The sequence below is a fragment of the Xiphophorus couchianus genome, chromosome 2 (genome assembly GCF_001444195.1).
Source record: "Xiphophorus couchianus chromosome 2, X_couchianus-1.0, whole genome shotgun sequence".
In the NCBI taxonomy this organism is placed as follows: domain Eukaryota; kingdom Metazoa; phylum Chordata; class Actinopteri; order Cyprinodontiformes; family Poeciliidae; genus Xiphophorus; species Xiphophorus couchianus.
Window position 1 is genome coordinate 1,643,051 of NC_040229.1, and position 19,932 is coordinate 1,662,982.

General features: G+C 39.4%; 1 protein-coding gene across 2 annotated transcripts in view; it reads right to left on the minus strand.

Moving 5' to 3' along the window:
* Nucleotides 1-19,932, minus strand: part of capn15 (calpain 15) — a 55,571-nt gene that overhangs the window by 20,686 nt on the left and 14,953 nt on the right. For both annotated transcript variants that reach the window (XM_028038215.1, XM_028038225.1), the window contains exon 2: nt 7,796-9,395. In XM_028038215.1, coding sequence (XP_027894016.1) covers nt 7,796-9,395 — 1,600 coding nt within the window. The remainder of the gene's footprint in view (nt 1-7,795; nt 9,396-19,932) is intronic.

Sequence of the window (19,932 nt, forward strand, 5' to 3'; positions counted from 1 at the left end):
TTCGGCAGCCCTGATGCAGCATCGGTTCCCAGACGGAGTCACTCCAATACATCCGCTCCACCTCCACCGTCCCATAAGGCTTCCAGGATGTGGAGGTCACAGGCTTAAATCTGAACCCTGTGCAGGGCAAAGACCACTAACCTGTCTGCAATTTTAAAGGGGCAGTTTTATGGATTTTCCAGGAATTTTATACCATAATCAAGTAGCTATTATACCTTCAGTTGTTAAAAAAGTGCTGTATTTATCCCCCACAGGGAAGTTAAATGTTGTTGTAACTCATTATTTCAGATTCTTCAAATAGTTATTATAGACACTGATGGCTGTTGGCAGGAAAGATCTCCTGTAGCAGTCTGTATTACAGCGAATCTGAAGAAGCCTCTGACTGAAGATACTCTGCCTTACCAAGATAGTCTCATGAAGATGTCTTCTTAAAATTAAAATTTTATATGACTTAAAACTATTTTTAAGTCATACAAAATATGACTTAAAAGAAATTTACTTCCTACTTTAACGTCTTGAAATTGGGTCTCATTGAGAAGCTGCTCCTATATTGACGCACAGTTCCACCACGCGTTGCTAATTGCTGCTGGCTAGTCTGAAGGAGCTGAGGGGAGGAGAAGCTATGCCTCGAAGGCGGGGCTAGGTCCAACGGTGCGTTTTGCACAGCTGACTGGTTGCTATGTGAGATTAAAGGATTTCTCAAACATGTGTGAATAAATCAAAGGAATGCTCTAAGTATGTTTTTGTTGAGTTAATAACTTTAGAACTTGATACTGCCTATTTAATTCCAGCAATAAGGGACAAAAATAAAAATACATTATAAAAAAGAGCAATTAATTTTCTTTTATTTGCACATGTTGTCAGGATGAGACATCTATTAGCATGGATGAGTGTCTTTGCCAAGTAAACATGGCTGCACCGTCTCTGATTCAGTCCCTGTACCGGTGCCAGCATGTTAAGACCTCCGACTGGAATCAGCAAATTCAACGCTGCGCAGGGAAAACCTGCTGCGTTCCCGTCGTCTCCCAGACTACACAGAGCTGCCAGGCGGACCAGCATCTCTGTAGGGAAGAAAACTCGCTACCAAATATCTACATGTGACTCAATGATATCTTAAATCGAGCTATAGGACGGGATTTCACAGCGAAGTCCTTATTAGAGACGCAGACAAAACTGTCCGGGAACAGGCTGGCACGAGCAGAACGGTGGGAATGTGTCACTGCGGTTAGTCAGAACTTCAACAACCAGCTGGAGTAAAGGGCGGCAAAAAAAAGAAGCAGAAAATCTGGAGCATATTTCTGTTGATCTCTAAGAAAAAGCCTTGAAATATTTCACAGTTTACAAGTGGTGTTTACTTCTGAGCCGACACCCTCTGGAGCGCTGGCATCGAGCGCTCTTAGAAGAAAAAAATAAAACAAAATCAATCAAAGAAAGTCGAAATCCAACGACCAGCAGAGACTAATGGGCCTCAGGTGAGAAAAGAATATTTTTTATGACATGACTCCAGCTCTGCTGTTGGGCTTTGCTGCTTGGTGTAATATGGCCAAAGCCCGCAGTAGCCTGTACTTACATTTCAACAACAACAACACCATCTGCTTGATCCAATAAAAGGCAAGAAAAACAATCACAGGCTGAAACATCCGCTGTAGATCCGTAGATGCACTGCCAATGTGTAAAAAAAAGGGAAACAGAAAGCTGTTATCAGGATTAAACTTCCTCTGCTGAGGTTTTCTTCTGGATTTAGTTTTAGTATCTTCAATCAGACGGATTAGGAAGACGAATGTTTACACCAGCATTACTTCTCAGTGCAGTGCAGAAGTATAAAACTGGCTGAAAAGGTTGAAAAGTCTTGCTTTTTTATTTAGTTCTGGACTTTGAATAGGACTTTTTTTTTTTTTTTACACATGGAGATGCTTTAATCTGCACATTTTGACTGTTGATGTAAAAAAAAAATCCTGTCAATCCCATAATTTTTTAAAACAAGAATGAATACATGTAACCTCTTCTCCAGAGACAAAACCCACTGAGAGAATAACTACGTATAAACAATCAAATTAAATTATGAACGATTCACCTGCTGTGGCGTCAACCTCACCAGGTGAATCCCAACTTCCTCCTGGTTCGCATGGACATGAAATGTTCACCCATTTATGTATAATCAAATGTCAAATGATGATGATCCGCAGGGTAAATCTGCACTCTGCTGCCACACTGGTAACTGGGACTACAATCACCACTTCACGTTTTGAAATCAGGGAACATTTCTCCAATTGAAGTGATCAGACTACAGTTTCTTGTCTTCAAGATGTTGCCTGTTCTCTGAAATTCTTTTGTTTTTGTTTTATCACATAAAATTTCTGTAAAAATAGGTTGAGTTTTGGTATGAAAAAGTTTAAGGGGTGTGAATAATTTTGCAAGGTATTGTCCTTTTTGCACCCTTGTATAAAAGAACTGCAGGAAATTACGTTGATAGTGATTAAATTCACTTCTTCTCCCGTCTTGTTCTGCTGCTGAATATAGGTTTCTGCCCCGTGTTCACCTTAGCGTAACATTGTTGCAAACACTGGAAATGAGAGCAGCTGAGTGGATGGAATATAGTATTTTGAGATATTAGGAGAAAAAAGGAGAATAAAACATATGTGGGGACAGATATGATGGGATATGAAGGGAAGGAGATGAGAAATCACTTTGAAGAGCCCAGAGAAGCAGAGCTAAAGAGAGTTAAAATATGAGTCCAGGAGAGAAAAGACTCAAATTAGGCAGCGAGAGGAGAATATGCGATATCCTTCCTCCCTACTGAGTCAGGCTGCCTCCCACGCTTACACAGCCGTGCCCTGTGACTTTCAAAGAAGCCATTAATAATGCATCCTAAAGCTCACTTCATGCTTCACTGTAAACACGGGATGATTGGTGCAATGCTGGCGTGTTAACGGGCCACACACTCTCAGTCATCCAAACAAATCCTGCTACCTGAATCTAAATGCTTCGGAGCTCTGCAGCGTCGGCTTTTCCTCACATTTAATCAGATTTGTCTCATTAGCTTCAGAGTGAGCGGTCTTGACGATCGGGTTTTAAACGGGCCCCTCCGACAGGCTCCGGCACATATCCATGACAACCTAATAAAGCCTCATCAAAGCTTCTGCTCGGCAGACCTGAGCTTGAAGCTGGGTCGCACAAAGCGGGAACATAAAGGTTGCCACATCCGAGCCCAGAGTTGCTAGGGAGGGCAGCTTTGTGTCTCCGAACAGCTGTTGCAGGGAATTGGACCAATCAGATCCTGGAAACGGAACAAAGGAGCTCAAATTGGTTTGATCTATGGACATTACAGAAAATAACAAATTATCCAAGACGTTATTGCGATAAACGATAATATTGTTGTTTTGAGACCATTTTCAATAGGATAACAGCATAATATAATAATAGCAAGAACATATGATAAAAGATCAGGAACTTTAATATTATAATGAACATTTAACACTGGAGCCAAAAAACATTTTAAATATCAAAATTAAACAAGAACAACAAATAAAATATACACAAAATTTTTCAGTTGAGACCAAAAGCAGCCGAGTGAAGACTTGTGTCATCCATCATACCAATGGAAATTATTGAGTTTGTTTTAATTTATCATGGGAAGGCCTGTCACAATAAACAATAAATCAATTAATCACATGATATATTAAGAGAAATTCAATCATTTTCACTTGCTTGATTTATTGTTTTTCTATTTTCTCTCTCTTTCTACCAAAAACTGAATGATAAAAGTCTCCAGTCTGGTGCTTTGGTTTCAACTAGACGATTTTTTAAAAGTAATTTTGTTTACAGAGACTTCATAATTCATTGTATTTGTTGTTTCTGTTGTTTTCATTCTTTATTTTGGATATTTCAAATGTCTTTTTCTAATGTTCATTGAAATTTTAGTTTATTGACCCTTAAAAATGTGTTCTTGCATTATTATGCCATTATTATATTATCAGTATTATCGTTTATTGTAATTAGTTCTGGGACAATTTATCGTAACAGGCCTAATCATGAGGTTAATTGATTTATTGATTTCTGTGACAGGACTATACTAGAAATTTTTTTAAAAATCAACTGCAAAAGATGAATATAAATTCTGAGGTATTTTTTGACATTTTCTATTAATAATCCCAGAAACTTGATAAAGTGTTTCACTTTTATGTAACAAAAGTGAAACATCTGTTAAATATTCATCTGCTGTCCTAGACAAACAAACTGGAGTTGGAATAAAGCGGACTGAGCGGGGCTGGTGTGAATACCAAACAATTTAAAAGAGCTCTACAAATTCTAATTAGTGAAATAATTTACACGAGAAGCATCATAATTACAACAATGAGGTTTCTTTCTTTGGATTGACCTAATATTAATTGTGTATGAATATACCTGAGCCTGAAGCTATAATTTGGAGTCTGTGTGGATTTAGAGACATTTCATAATCACTTCAAACAAAAATCTATGCAAGTTCTCTGAAGAGAAGCCTGAATTTAACATGACATTAAAGCTAATTATGAGAGTATGCAAACTTCTGACTGGCTCTGTACATTTAAACAACAAAAACTTATTTTCCCTCCTTAATGATGGTCTGCTGGTTCGTATTAGAGACAAATGCATCAGAATGAAGAACCTGTGGATATAAAAGCTCTTTGAATGTGCAGCTCATTTAGCTTTCAGCTGCTGATACTATAAATGTGGCGAATAAATCAAAGGGAAACAGAGAATCACAGAAGCTATTAGGATTGAGATATTGAGAGGGAGCAGAAGCAGAACCACAGCGACATGGAGAGCTAATTTAAGGGAAATGTGCTCAGAGACTCCAAGAGCACATGAAGTATGCGCTGCTTATAAATATGATTTCTGCACTGCTTAGAGATATCTTTACTTTTTCACCCTTAAAGATGAGTAAAAAGCACAGAATCAATCAGGGCATTGTTTTTGTTTCACAAAGATTTATGAATATGCAATAGGTATTGTACCATTTGTTTCATTCCGTTATTTTTAAAAAACTAAACTTGAGCTCCACTAAAAGAAAGAATGAAGAGCTACAACAGTGAAAGCAGTTCCACCATAAAACAGAAGTCTGATTTTTCTACTTTAGTTACATTCTGAAACACAAGTGAAAACAGTAAAACCACCGCAATTATGTATAGTTAAAGTATTTTTGGGAAGACTTGCCATACACTGTAAAGAAAAAAAAGGGGGGTGGGGGGGGGGGTGGGAGGGGGGAATCTCTAAGTTATGGTAAAATACAAACATCTGTAGTTACCAGAGTTTTATGGATTTTATTGTAGGGTAAAATCCGTATACAAATAATTTTACAGTACGGACTTTACACTTGGTAAAATTCGGTAAAATTCTGGGAACCACAGATTTTTACCAAATAAATACGATAATATCCGTTCGGTAAATGTCTCTAATTTACAGTAAAATTTGTTAAAATTCTGAGGCTGTCAGAATTTTACAGTATTTTACCGTAAATTAGGGATTTTTTTTTATAGTGCGACTAGTTAATATAACTGATGATATTTCCTGGAAAAAAATTATATATATATATATTTTTTTTTATCAACAATTTTAGCAAAGTTATTGCTTTTGATTTCTCAAATTTATCAACGAACATAGAAGTGTTTTTCTGTGTTTGTCAGAATTTTACCGTAAATAAGAGACGTGGCAAGTTAACACAGCTGATATTTCAACAATTTTGGCAAAATTCCTGCTTTTGATTTCTCAGACCTTTCAAAAAACATAGAAGTTTTGATCCACACATTTTTAAGACATAAATGGTCTCAAAGTTTAAGAAAAGTTTTTTAAAGAATGTTTTAGTCCCCCAAGCTGAACCAGAGTGAATCTTTTAAGAATTAAGCTTTATTATCTTTTTTATTATCATGTTGGGGATCACACTTTATACCAAGCAGGTTTTTTATATATATTTTTTGTAACATCCAATGAATAAACAAAACAAATTTTAAAAAAAAGTAAATAAAACTGATTTTGATTTTTGGAGGAAAATTATCCAATTAGATTAACCAGAAGAGACGAAGATTATTGGCAGGAGTAGTTCTGGGTTAATGCAGTCGAATTGAACTTGATGACTTTAGTTCCTCTGAGCCGTTACTTGATCCCGCGCAGCAGCTCTGACGCCAACACACACCATCGTAAGTGAGGGGAGACAAGCTTTGAATCCGTCTTATCTGGCGCGTATCTGAGCCCAAAGTGAAAATGCAACAGATCCGAGGCTGTTTCAGTTTCAGGCAGAGGTTCGTTAAAACGGAGCGGTTACAGACACAGGATTTAAAATTCATCATGGCAGAGCTGAGCTTTCAGGAAATGTCCTCAAACATTTTTTATGGGAAAACTGAAAGATTTAAAGTAATAAGATCTCATTTTACTGCAAAAGAGAAAGTGCTCTTTAACCTTTGGAGGAGATTGACGGATGATGGATAAATGGATGGATGATGGTTAGATGGATGGATGGATAAATGGATTGATAAATGGATGGATAGATGATGGATGGATGGATGGATGGATGGATACTGAACTCTCTTCTCCATATTTCTCCACATTCCCATAGTTTTCCAGACTCTAAAAATTCTTCACACAGGAGATAAAGATGGACTTTCACCCCGACCTGGACGAGGGTCTGAGAAGATGAACCGACATTTCAATCATGAGCATCACTTTAAAAAATCACCTCATCCAAGGCAGAGCCACCAAAACACTGAGAAAAGTCAAATTAGCATCAGATTAACAGGAACGCTCAGTTTTAATTAACTCCACGAAAAGAGCTGCAGCATTTTAGCAGCAACCTTTGTGGCAGGTTTACTGACACTGTCGACTATTTTAACGTCAACCGCTGGTTTTTATAGATCAGGCTTGAAGCAGTGCTGGTCGGCAACGTAAAGAGTGTCTACAAACAACAGCTGGTGTTTACAGACAGCGTTTCTAACTGGTAGTATTAAGACATATGACTGCAGAGATGATGAGATCAACAGCGTGATTTATGTAAATAAACTGAATGTCTGCGCTGCTATAAGGAAAAGGCTTGAGTTTTATCATTTGTAAGTGACGTTTTATTAATGTGAAAATTACTTCTTCTGATTCTCAGGCTGAGGAAGAACAAACCACCAAGTATGTTGGTCTAATATTGGTTAATGTGCTCTTGCTTTATTTTGCTTGTTTTATTTCATCCATTTCAATTTCTACTGTTTCTAAATCCAGCCTCAGTGCTTTAAAAAATCCACCACGCTGATTTTTGGCAATAAGTTCATGCTTTGTGGTGTCTGGAAAACTAGCTATATCAAAAACCTTCTTCTGTTCTGTTACCTAGCAACCCCAACAAAGCCCAGCCCATTACCTAGCAACTCCAGCATGTATGGTTAGCTAGTTTTACCACTGTGTGCACTGTACAATGGCTGCTGGAAAAGACAAGTGCTTTGTTGTTGACTTACCATCCAGAAACCACTTGCTACATTCTTATTGGTTGTGGAGGAGACTCCACTTTTCCTTTTCAAAGATGTACGGTTGAATCTGTTTGGAGCCATTTTCACATGCGACTGTAAAACATTGAGTTGGGGGGCGTGGCCAGCAGCTTATTTGGATTTAAAGTGACAGTTCTTTCTGAAAGCAGCTCAAAATAGGCAGAACTGACCAGACTAAATTCTCATTATCTATAAATTATTTTGTGCAAAAAGCGTAATGGACATGTTTTATACAGCCTGTAGACTGATCCTAACCCGTTCAAGGAAGCAGAATAGGTCACGTTTAAAGCTCCTCTTACCTCTCTGCAGAAGCTGACAATGTTCTCCCAGAGCTCCTTGGCTTCTCCCTCATCGTTCCGTCGACGAGCCTCCACATGCATGCTCTCCCTCCTCTTCAGGGGCTTCACCACCTTGCGCAGGGTGAGGTACTGCTGCGCTGTGTGGCACGCTGCACAGTTCTTGGCCTTGACGTCGTTGAGAAGCGTGCATGCAGGGCAGCTCCACTGTCCTGCTTTCTCCTGGAGGCCAGACAAACCGGAGGAAGCGCTGGCAGCGGAAGGGAAGACCCGGGCTTGTTTTCGTGCTTTATGACCTGACGGGGTGGAGGAGGGCGGACAAGAGCACGAAGCAGAGCTGCAGTGTGGACAACAGCGGGCCATAGGGGTCTGCTGCTCCTGAAAGCCGTGCAGTTTGGAAGAACCACAAGCTGAGCACTTGGGTGCGCCGGTGGGATTCCGCAGGGTGCACTTGGAGCACACCCAGGTGCTAAAGTCCGGACTGGATGGGCTAGCAGGGGTAAATCGTACCGTTTCACAGCCTACCAGGTCGATGAGGTCAGCGCCGGCCCTTGACGATCGGCAGCCCTCACATTTGGCTGAGCTAACAGCATTGGGCAAAGAGCAGCTAGGGCACTTCCAGGTGGGGTTAGCCGGAGTCAGCGGGTGGTGCTGAGGGTCTTCTTCTTCCAAGATGCTGAGGCGTTTGCTGGGGTACGAAGGTTCTTGGGGTTGTGCGTGTTTGGGCTTAGCTGGCCGCTGCGGGCCCGGCTGCGGGGGCACAACGGCCGTGGACGGGGAGGTGGGGCTGGGGCTGTTGGTTCCTTGGTTTTGCGGGCGGCCTGGTGGGGGAACCTCTCTCCGGCTGCGGGGCACGGGATTGTTTTGGAGGGAGGGGAATGTTGGATAAGGCGAAGAGAGACCCTGTGACGAAACCTGGGGAGATTCTTGAGGATCAGATGGAGTGGGGGTGCTGGACTCATCTGTGAGGTCAATGACTAAGGGTGCTGACGGTGCTGGGTGAACAGGGAACCCGACGACAGGCGTACGTACTTCAGGTACTACCAGCGCCTCTGGGGGGATTTTAGGCAGAGACAGTTTTCTGGGTCCGCCGCAGGCTGAGCATGATAGAGCCACTGGCGTGTTGTGGAGCGTACACCGGGCACAAGCCCAACCGGGGTTCTGCCCTTCATGGCCACTCACTTCTCCGTTACTCTCCGAGCGGCGCAACACGTCTTCTTTCACCGGATGCTGTCCATTGGGCTCAAGTAGTACCGTGGGGGTGACTGCAGGTGTCGGGGGCTCAGTTGGAGCAGATGGGAGGCCATTGGCAGTGACGGCTATGGTTGTGGTAGGCGGGGTGTTGGTGGCGGACGACGGGCCGAAGCCACAGACCGAGCAGACTCCGGAGCCCTGTGGGTTGTTGAGCGTACAGCGTGGGCAGGCCCAGCGTTGCTCCTCAGTGCTGCTCAGCCGCAGGATCTGGTTCAGATCGGGTTTCTGGCGCGGCGCCTCGCAGATGGAGCAGCGGGGCGCCGCGCCTGCATTCAGGAAGGTGCAGCGTCCACATGACCACTCGCTGCTTCGCACTGCTGCAGCCATGGAGCCAGGAGAGTGGGAATGGCTGCAAAAGAAAAAAAAAACAAAAACACTCTGTTAGAACCTTTCTCATAAAAATAAAAGAGGTTTTTACATATTTGACAAACTATAGCTGGTGAAGTACAGTTTAACCAGATGAAGCAGCTTGTTAAGGTATTCATGTAATGTTTTTATCTTATACCCACTTTACCTTTAGGACAGTGTTTCTCAAACTTTTTCAGGCTGAAGAAAACTCAAAAACCACCTTACATGAAACTACCCCCACAATAGCACAACATCTTAATATATTAAAAATATTAGTCTCTTAACTCATTGTCTTTGTTCCTCCGAATGTGAAGGGTTTTGTAAATGTGACTGGCCACAATAAAACCATGAACACATCGACTCAGGACACCATTTACAGTATGGATTCTAAGCTTTCCAATCATAGAAAACACATGGAAATCAAATAAGTTCTTTACTACAAGTGTTGTGTGCACTAATAACATTTTAGGACATTTTATTTCAGCCAGTAGATAGCCCAACATGAATCATTTTATTTTAGGTGTTAAGATGCAGTTAGTCAGTGTGGGGCGCAGCATGTGAACATGCTATGTATCGTAATAGTGTTCAAAAGCAAAAGCTCTGCCAATCATCATCAGAAACTTTCCACTGGCCTCCAGGCTTTCTTTTTAGTGACCCTCATAAATGCTCGGAACCCATTTTCCATTAATATTTTGAAACACAATCCTTTGGTAAGCTAACTGTAGCGTCGCAGTTTGAGCTAACGTCATGACAAATAAACGGTTGTTTACATGCAGTACCACATGGACGACTAGGGGGCACCTGCAGCTCACCAGTGGTCCAGGAACCACAGTCTGAGAAAGAATTGTCTTGTCTTTGTGGGATTTTAAACATTCCTTTTTGGATTTATTATGACAACAATAACTGTATCACGATAAATGACACATTTATTTAACTGATATTATCTAATATCACTTTAACGAAAGGAGATGAAGAGTAAAGAGAGAAAATGTTTGTAGGAATATATCTGAAAGCCAGGGAATAAATTCATCCTTCCAGGAACTGAGGCTGATCATCCTCAGGAAAAGAGAAACTGCAGCAGGAGTAGAGATGAAATTAGAAACACAAAACACGATAGGAGAGGCAAAGATTAGCCAGTGCAGAGGGGGGAAAAAAATCAAATCTCCCTCCTGGGGGTGCAGAGGGCAGTAAATCCATACACAATGGCCACCTGATTAGAGCCAGAGAGACAGCACATGGAGAGGAGGAGCCAGAGGGGAGGAGAGCAGAGAAACGCTGCCTGCCTCTGAATATTAGAGCAGAAATGCCTGAGTCTCACTGACTGGCACTTATTAGAATAGGAAAAACACACAGGATCTCTTCCACTTAATATTAACACTCTCTCTCTGCTCAGCGAAAGCCAATGCAGGATCAGCATAAGGTCATGTCAGTTTCAGGCCCTCAGTGGTTTTCAGTTGATGAGAGCACTGTAAGACTGACATATTTTTATAAACATCCAACTGGGGAGGAATAAATTGTTAAAGCCAGAAACTGTTAATTTGGTTAATGATGCTGTTGCTGTGGACCGGCTTGTATGGCCACTGCAAAAAATACAAAATCTAACCTGTTTTTTCATGTTATACACAGAGTTGGGTAGTAAATAGTTACATTTATTCACATTTACTTGAGGAACGTTTTGGAAAAAATTGACTTGAAGGAGCATTTTACTACACTATACTTTTTACTGTTTATTTGAGTAATTTTATTATGAAGTATTTCTACTCTTACTGGAGTAAAATTTCTGGATTTCAAACCCACTGAACAAAAAACAAACACGTTTTAACCAAAACTTCACGAGACTCAGACACACACCTGCAGTTTTTTTTTAAGTTTCATATGTTATTTTATTGAGAGAAACTGAATTGGAAACATTTTATTTTAGCTGATTTTGTTAGTTGTATGAATTATTGTTCTTTTGGTTCTTAAAATACCAAAATTTACACTTAACTTTATAGTTTGGTCCGTCTGATGACGTAATTTTTAATTAAATGATTGATATTTTGATCAGTTACTTAGTACTTTTTACCAAATAGTTTTTCACTCTTACTAGAGTACATTTTTGGGTATTCTACCCGCATCTGGTTATCAGTGAAGTACTTTTTCATCAATATTAATGAGTTATTGACTGAAACAAGCTCCTATATTTTGCTGAAAAGTTCCTTATGAGTTAGTTTTGTCTCATTTCAAGTGCACTAAGATATTTTCACCAGAAATTAGACCAAAGGTACTCGGTAAGACTTGGTGTTTTTGCAGTGTGGGGTTCATTCTGAAGTCCAGTCAATCCGGCTTATCGACGGCGGGTGGAGCCGAGCCCTTTGCAGGTCGAGCCGCACAGCTGGATACTTTCAACTCAGTGGGAGCGCAGTTCAAAAAAACATCCCAGCCTCCAGGGAGAGGACGGGTCTGGAGTCGGAAAAAAAGCTCATAAATGCCACTGTCACTCAGGCCGCTCATGTGTGAACAGCAACTCAGAGACGGTAATATGGGAATTTGCCCAAAGTGGAGCATGAGGTGCTAAGAGCGAGGATGCTGCAGTGCTTTTCACGTTGATCCCAGAGGAGCAATGCTGCATCCCAAACTGACAGGAGCTCGAGGATGGGCTCAAATGTAGCAGCTTTTTGTTATGTTTTAGGAAGAAAATCAATCCAAGATCAAGACATCAGGGAAAACCATTGTATGCATACTATTCATGAAACACACTCATTTATTTCCAAAATATTCATCTTTGCTCCATTCTATCCTTTAGTTTTGAAACAAAATAAAAATCAACATTTGGCCTCACAAAAAAGATTTTGTATCATTATATAAAGTTTATACACACATAAAAAATAACCCAATAATCTAAGAGTACTTCTACAATTAAGTTACTAAATTGTATAATAATAATGTGTTTTACATAAACACTGTAGCAGTAAGTGGGATCGAACATTTACAAAGGTCTACAATAGACTGGATTAGAATTGTAATGATTCGAAACAATGACAAAGAAACTTATTATTATTATTATTATTAGTGGTGTAATCGGACAATTTCTGTGAAAAAGACATCGGGAACCTAATATCACTTCTATTTAGTTGATTTCACTTTAAAAATGGTCACAGAAAGCTGCTTGGTCGGCTGCACAAACAGACAAGAATAGAAACCATGCTCGTTATTTTATTTGATAACTTTTAGTTAGGAGCGATACGGTAGCGATGGACAGCAGCTGTGAATAATAATCAATGTCAAATCGCAGATTTGTAGCAAACAATTTCTTCAAAGTAAGACTAACATTCATATACTTTATAAGTAACTATGATTAAAAGATATCAAATATTGCATTATGGAGAAGGTACGTTTAACCCTTGGTAACCATGGAGACAATGCCGCACCATCATGTAGCCTAGCATGAATGAAAAAAACTGGTTAGCATCTCGTCTTTTGCATGTTTTTAATGTTCCGGTGTAAAGGCAGATGCTGTTTATGACGTAGTGACATAAGTCATGTGGTGTGAATTCAGGTAAAGTCGGTAATTTGATGAACACGTCTGGAGGGAGGAGGTATGAGTCGGTTTCTAAGCTAGCTGTTTCCAACTTTTGTAAATCCTGCCGTCTATGAGGCCCAACCAGGTGTGTTACGTTCAGAGACAAGTTAGTGTGACTGGAACAAGTAGATGTCAGGAATAAACTGGCAAAAACAACTGAGGAAAATAATTTCAGTCGCTCAGTTTCATACTCCCGTCCCTCATTTCCGACGTCCGTCATGGCGCCTCGAATGATTAAGTGACTTATTTGCAACACAACAACAAAAACATGTCCTTGAAATTGACTACAATAGTTATGAGGTATTTATTCTACATTTTTGCTTTAGTCAAAGAATCAAAATCAAAATAATAAATAGTCAACATGTTTTGTGACTCTTTCCTCCAGACCCACTGTGTGAATCCTCAGCGATTCACCAACACATGGTTGACTAAAGCAGCAGCTCCCAGCTAACTATGAAGACACACGTTCACAGCGTGTTTGGCTGTCTGACGGGCCAAACAGCCATGACGACAGCAGCAGCACAAAGCGTCGCCACCTCATGTCTGATGATGACAGCTTGTACCCTGTGGCCGTTTCCACAACTGTCGGGCCACTTTCATCTCCAACAAGAGAGAGAGAGCAAGCAAAGTCACAGCGTCAGCCATCCACGCAAAGACCGACTCAAGGCAAATGATCAGCTCCTTCTTCTTCTTCATGGAGCAACGCTGCTGCTTCTGCCTGCAGCTGATCTCACAGCTTTTAATTACACCAATCTGGCTCACACGCTTTTTAATAACTGGGTTAATCAAAGGCACCTCCAAATTAATGCGTGACCCACAAGGCCGCACTTTGAAACCCACAGGAAAAGGTTCACACTTAGAAATGGAGAGCAGTTTGTAAACAAAGCGGATGCACGCGCAACTTGAGCTTAAACTGTCACTGGTTGCCATGGTTACCTGCATTAAACTTGCTGTTTTAACATTAGTCAGAATGTTGTCAGCATCCTAAAACTGTTCACCACAGTTGTAGTGAAATAAGCTATGCTACCAAATTGACATTTGTGAATGAGAAACGTCTTAATGACCCAAAGGTGTCACATGCAGGTGAGTGGATAAGAAAAAAAATTGTTCTTGTTTGCTTTCTGTGTGACTTTGACTGACAATCCCTCCATAGATAAATCAAATGCAATTAGAACATTTTTTATTGATCCCAATGAGAAATTAAATTACATAAACCCAGATCTCTGTCAGCTATAAATGCTTATTTTTGTTATTATTGTTGCTTATTATTACAGAAAATTGAAAATTATGCTTTCCAGGATACTAAAGTATATTAAATTATTTAAAAAATATATTTAAAAAAAAAATTTATAAAAAATGTCAGCAACATAAAAAGATGTGTATATAAGGTACTTTACTTTCACAACAGCGTTGTAGCTGTCTTTTCATTACAAATGTGAGCAAAACTTTGTCAAAAACTATTTCGCAATTGCATTATTTAAGAAAATGTCATTAAAAATCACATGTGAATAAGTTTGTCCACGCAATAAGTCATTCAGGAACATGGCACACCATCATCCTTCTACCACTTCCTGTCGTCTTCTTCATCATTTCCGCCAGTAGTAACATCCAGATGTAAATCACATGACCTCTGCAATGCGAAAAAAGTGTTGCAAAAAAAAAAAGTTTTACAAAATACATTAATTTCGAAACGGCTGAAAAACCATATCGATATGCAAAAACGTTTGAAACAATTGTGTTTTCATTTAAGAGATTTTTTATTTCATTTTTGTAATTCCAATTTGCACAATTGGAATTACAGTTTTGGTCATTTCTGCTGGTCATTGGAAATGCAGCTTATGTGAACACCCAGCATCTTTAGCAACAATCTTCTGCGGCTAAAGCTTGATTTGACACGTCAACTAAACGTGCGTATGTCAAGCAAACTAACTTCTTAGATAATACCACACAGTGTCACTGTTGCCTGTAATTAAAAAATACAAAGAAACTTTGAGGTGAATCTGGATTCCTTCCCACACGATAAGAAAAGAAGAGCGCAATGGGTAGGAAGTGAACATAACTTCCGAAGGACTTACATCTGTGCTCTCAACATTTCTCTCCAGAAGACTTTGTCATTTGTATGAGCAAAACTGACAAAGGACCTAACAAGAGATCGTTACAAGCTAAAAACAAATGCCATGCCGGCAGTTTTTATCCACATAGTCAATGACTATTTACTGGAAATCTGCCTTCCCTGGGATTATAGGCTATATAATCACATTCCTGTATATTCCTTACTTAAAACTAAGAATGGTTCTTTGTTTTTCTGAGGAACAGTCATAACCTGTAAAAAATAATCAGAAATGAGTGGACATATATCAGTCTGTGTGCAATTAATCTATTAGTTTCACTTCTTGAATTGACTTTTTAATCTACTCATAAATATGTGGCTGTTGTAAAGGATGGGCCACCTCTGCCTGTGATCCCTGGACCCCACTTACTGTAAAGGAATGTTTTCTTTGTTCATGCTCCACTAACGTCCTTACAGCAGTGCGTACACACACACACACACACACACACACACACCCCTGCATACACCTTTTGTCCTTGACTGTGTGCTAAGTGGAGAGGCTCAAACTAAAAGTGCTCACTTCAGCTCATCGGTTCCTCGGTGTTGCAACCCGGGCAGGTGGCCAGGTGTCTCAGCGCAGAGAGAGAGGCGGAAAAGGCCAACCTCGCCCCGACAAACCTAATCTTTCTGCATTGAACAGTTCGCCGCAGTTTCTGTTCCTGCTCTAAATTCACTTAAGGAGCGGTGTGATGCCTGGAGAGTTCGTTTCAAAGCTTCACAGAGCGCCAGACGCTGTGAGATCCAGCAGATCATTTTAAAGGGCATGAGCTTAAGCTGTTCGTGGAAATGAGAAAACTTATGAAAGTTTTGGAGAAAAGTGAGTGAAATGTCTCTGAGGAAGCTGCTGGTGCCAGAGAAGAGCGAACACAAAAACTGCTGATAGTAATCGCTGACTGGTTCTACGTTTTGAACTCTGCTGAGAGACCGAGTCAGCCGAGTCCTGCCAGCTTCGTCCAGCTTCACTGCGAGACATTTGGCCTTTGTGCGACAGTCATTAGCAGAGCCATTCCAAGGCTGGCTCTGAGCCCAGGGCCTGTGGGAAAAGTGCAGTACCGTTCCTGGACAGAAGGGGCAGAGTTCCTCTCCTCCACACCCAAAAAACTGTATTTTTCTGTAGTTCATAGTGACAAGGCTAATCTGTTTTTATCAAATGCTGTGACTTGTACCTAATGAACAAAACAAATATAACTAAATAGAACCTTTATAGTTGTTTAGAGGTGAACCGTGACACAGGAAGGGGTAAAAGAAAGTATCTGCAGCTGTATGATGATAGACGAGGTTCCCCTGGGTCTAAATAATATTTTGGTAAATCTTTATTTGAAGAGGTGTGTAAAAGACTGACACAACAACCTGTCATGAACATGAAAGAGTCTCCATGAATGAAACAGTTGCATTATTTACCGAATGACAGTTCGGTAAATAATGCAAAGTTGACACTTTTAATGAACTTTTAGTGCAAGTTTTAATGGATCTTTGCATTAAAATGTCATTATTTATCAAATGACATTTCATGACAACAGCTGTAAAGATTTATAAATACTTTATGATTAATGCAGGTCATGTCAGTCTCATCAAATAAAGTGTTACCGATTTATTTATAAAATAATTACTTCCCTTTTAACAAACCAATGAGATTATGTTTATTTTGTTTGGTACTTCAGTATTGTGAAAAATACAAAAATAAATTATTATAAAAACTTGAGTTTAACACTTCACTCTATATTCATTTAACTGTATTATTTTCAGAAGTACAACATATGTAAAATATAAATAAAAAAAATAAAGGTGTGATGCTACTCAACATGCTATTGGCTGGAGTTTGCAAAACAACCAGTCCAGGAAAATAATTTATTTTTGTTGGTGCTGATTGGCTGAACACCCAGGAGCATCTGCGGTAGCGCTAAGATGGTTTCTACTGTGTATTTTATTGTATATCTGGTGTTTTAATTATAAAAATATGCAGCAATTAGCATTTTTTATTAGCGTTGGGCCAGCTTTTTTTGTCTCATCTCTGTCTTTACATCTGTAATTATTTGTCATATTTCTTTAATAAGAGTTTATAAATGGCGACATAAATTCTTTATGCTTTTCAATAAACATTTGAATTGACAGATTTTAGCTATTCACAAGCGACTGTGTGGTTCTTAACCTCTGTGACTGAAAAAGCTGCTCTATGTTCATATTTCACTGCATTTCCATAGACTGTGTTTCTGATGCTTGTTAAGGCTTTTTAACTTGTGAAAAATGAGAGCTAAATAACCATCAGCATCCTACAGGTAGATAATTCTTATTAGAGTTCTGGATTTACATTTTCTCACAAAAAAGTAGCAATAGTTACAGAATATCACTTTAATGTCAGATTTCAGAGGAGGTACAAACTGATGACCAGTACAAACTGGTAGCCTTCCATGGAAGATGGCTCCATCTTATAGCCCAAACAAGTTGAGTACAAAATATTAAACTAAAGGAGCAAAGCAACCAAAACTCTGGGATTCATCCAGCCTAAAAATCCACCTCGTTATATTCTCTTCATCTGTTAAACAGCAGGCGAATATTCATACAAATATCATTTGAATTTCTTCAATCTGCACACAGATGCTGCTGAGACTGAGTCAGTTTTTTTGTCTTTGGAGAAAAAAAAGAAACTAACTTGGCAGAAATCACCAACAAACTGTGACTTCATGTTTGTACAAATAGAACTTGGAACGTTTCCCTCGAGCTAAAAGCCGCATTCTGCAGAGCGCGATAAATTACAAGCCAAACCGCAAAGTAAAAGGTGGATAAAAGCAGACTGGTGAGTGCATCATCATAAAAAGTTACGGCCTAATAATGAGGAGGGCCTGTCTGCGCTTGTAGAACAGCGCTGACCCTTGCGGGACTGGACCCTACTGGACCTCAGGAAGTCAGCAATCAGAATCCGAGGGAAAGAACAAACATTTGACCCAGTGTGGAACAAGTCAGCAAACAAATTAAACAGAAGAGTTTTACACAAATAAAGAAATAAATACAAAAACTTCAGCATCAAATTGAATCCCTTAATCTTGCTCTGCAGTGATTTTTTGCAGAAACCAACACTACACCTATTGCTGAGATGTTATTTTATTCTCATGCCGGTGGAGCTGATATAAATAAAACTGGACCAGAAATAAAAGTGCATTTATCTTTTTTGGCAACATAATTTCAGTTTATCAGCACAACTGTTCACATGTTGACACAGTTTTTAGACATAATTATAATTTTCAAAGAAAATAGATGCTCAACTTTTTTAATGCAAATTTACCTAAACTTTATCCACAGTGAATTCCTGTCAATTCACTGTCAAATAAAGGCCAATAGAGCCAATAAAACCTTTTAAAAATGTTTTCAATCAATCAAGATCATTTTAATTTATCACATGATTAATTAATTAATTGCTTATTGTGACAAGTTTATTTCCAGCAATAAAAATGTGAACTGGGTTTCACAACCCTTAACTGGATTTACCCCACTTTAAGCATTGAGTGTGACTGGGTCTGTTTTTGAGTAAAAAGTCTCTACCATGGCATTAAAATGGAAAGAAAAACACTTATTTTGAAACTAAAATGTTCTATAAATATACAATGGTCATTAAAAATCTCATACAAACTTTTTTTTGTCTCCCTCTACAACTCCATCATTTGTAAACTGCACCCAGAGCCACACAAAACTACTCCAAGGGCCACAAATGCCCCCCGGGCCACACTTTGGACATCTCTGGTTTACTCCTTGATTCAAGTCAAACAGTATGTATTAATATATATCGGTCACACTTGATTATAACTAGTAAAACTCTGGAAAAAATTTACTTATATTCTGCAAAAAAACAGCATATTTATTACAGATTTGTGGTATTATTGAAATAAATAATTTCAAGCCTAAATAAAACCTGATAGGAGGCTATGTTACAGTCTTGTTACCTATGATTGTCTTGATTTGCTACCAGTTTTAAAAAGCAGCTTAAGAGGGATTGCTCAGCCCTTACATAAAGCTCAGACTGGATGAGTTCAATACTGCTGAGTTCATTTAGAGGAAATGTCTCCAGATGTGACCTAATCACCTGTTTTATAGCTGCACATCTGCAGGTGATAGGAATGCAGAGAGTGAAGATTTTTAATCAGCTGCAGGTGTTTTAGTCTTTGTTTTCAGATGGCCTCGTTATTTCAGCTTGTTCCACTAAAGGTTGATTTCAGTTGAAAAGTAAAGAACTTTAAATTAAAAACTAAACTCAATTGGCACACATACTGAAGCTACAAGAAGCACAACTGAGCAGAAAATGGGGTAAAAATGGACTTTAAATGAAGAATGAGGACTGTAATAATAGTTGATGAATATAGTAATCTACTAAATTACTTTCCATCGGCAGCTCTTTGTTCAGTTTTTTTGTTTTGTTATTGGGGAAGTAAAACGAAACTCAGAGGTTAATGTTTCTTTAGGACAGACGGTGAATATAAAACCCACTTCCTGTAAATGAACACAAAGCTCCTTCCTGAAGCATTTATTACTTTATGACTAGGGTGCAAGGCATTCTGGGTAAATACAGCTCAAACAAACCTGCTGGTCCACCAGTAGTGAGAGAAATGGCTTGTGGTTTTTTTTACCAAGAGAGAAATCCTACAACTGCTAAAATCTGATGCCATTTTTGTTTGCATTTTGTGAAGGAAGTGTCTTCTTCAGAGGTTTTCATGTTGCTTCCTTCAGTTGTTCTTGGTGCAGCGCCCCCACAGGCGAGGAGGGGAAAAGGTGTTTCAAAAGGTTTGGTTAGTTTGACAGAGTGCAGTGTGAATATGAATCGCAGTATCTGAAAATTTAACATCCTGTTGATTTCAGGCTAAATTCTCTCAATATTAT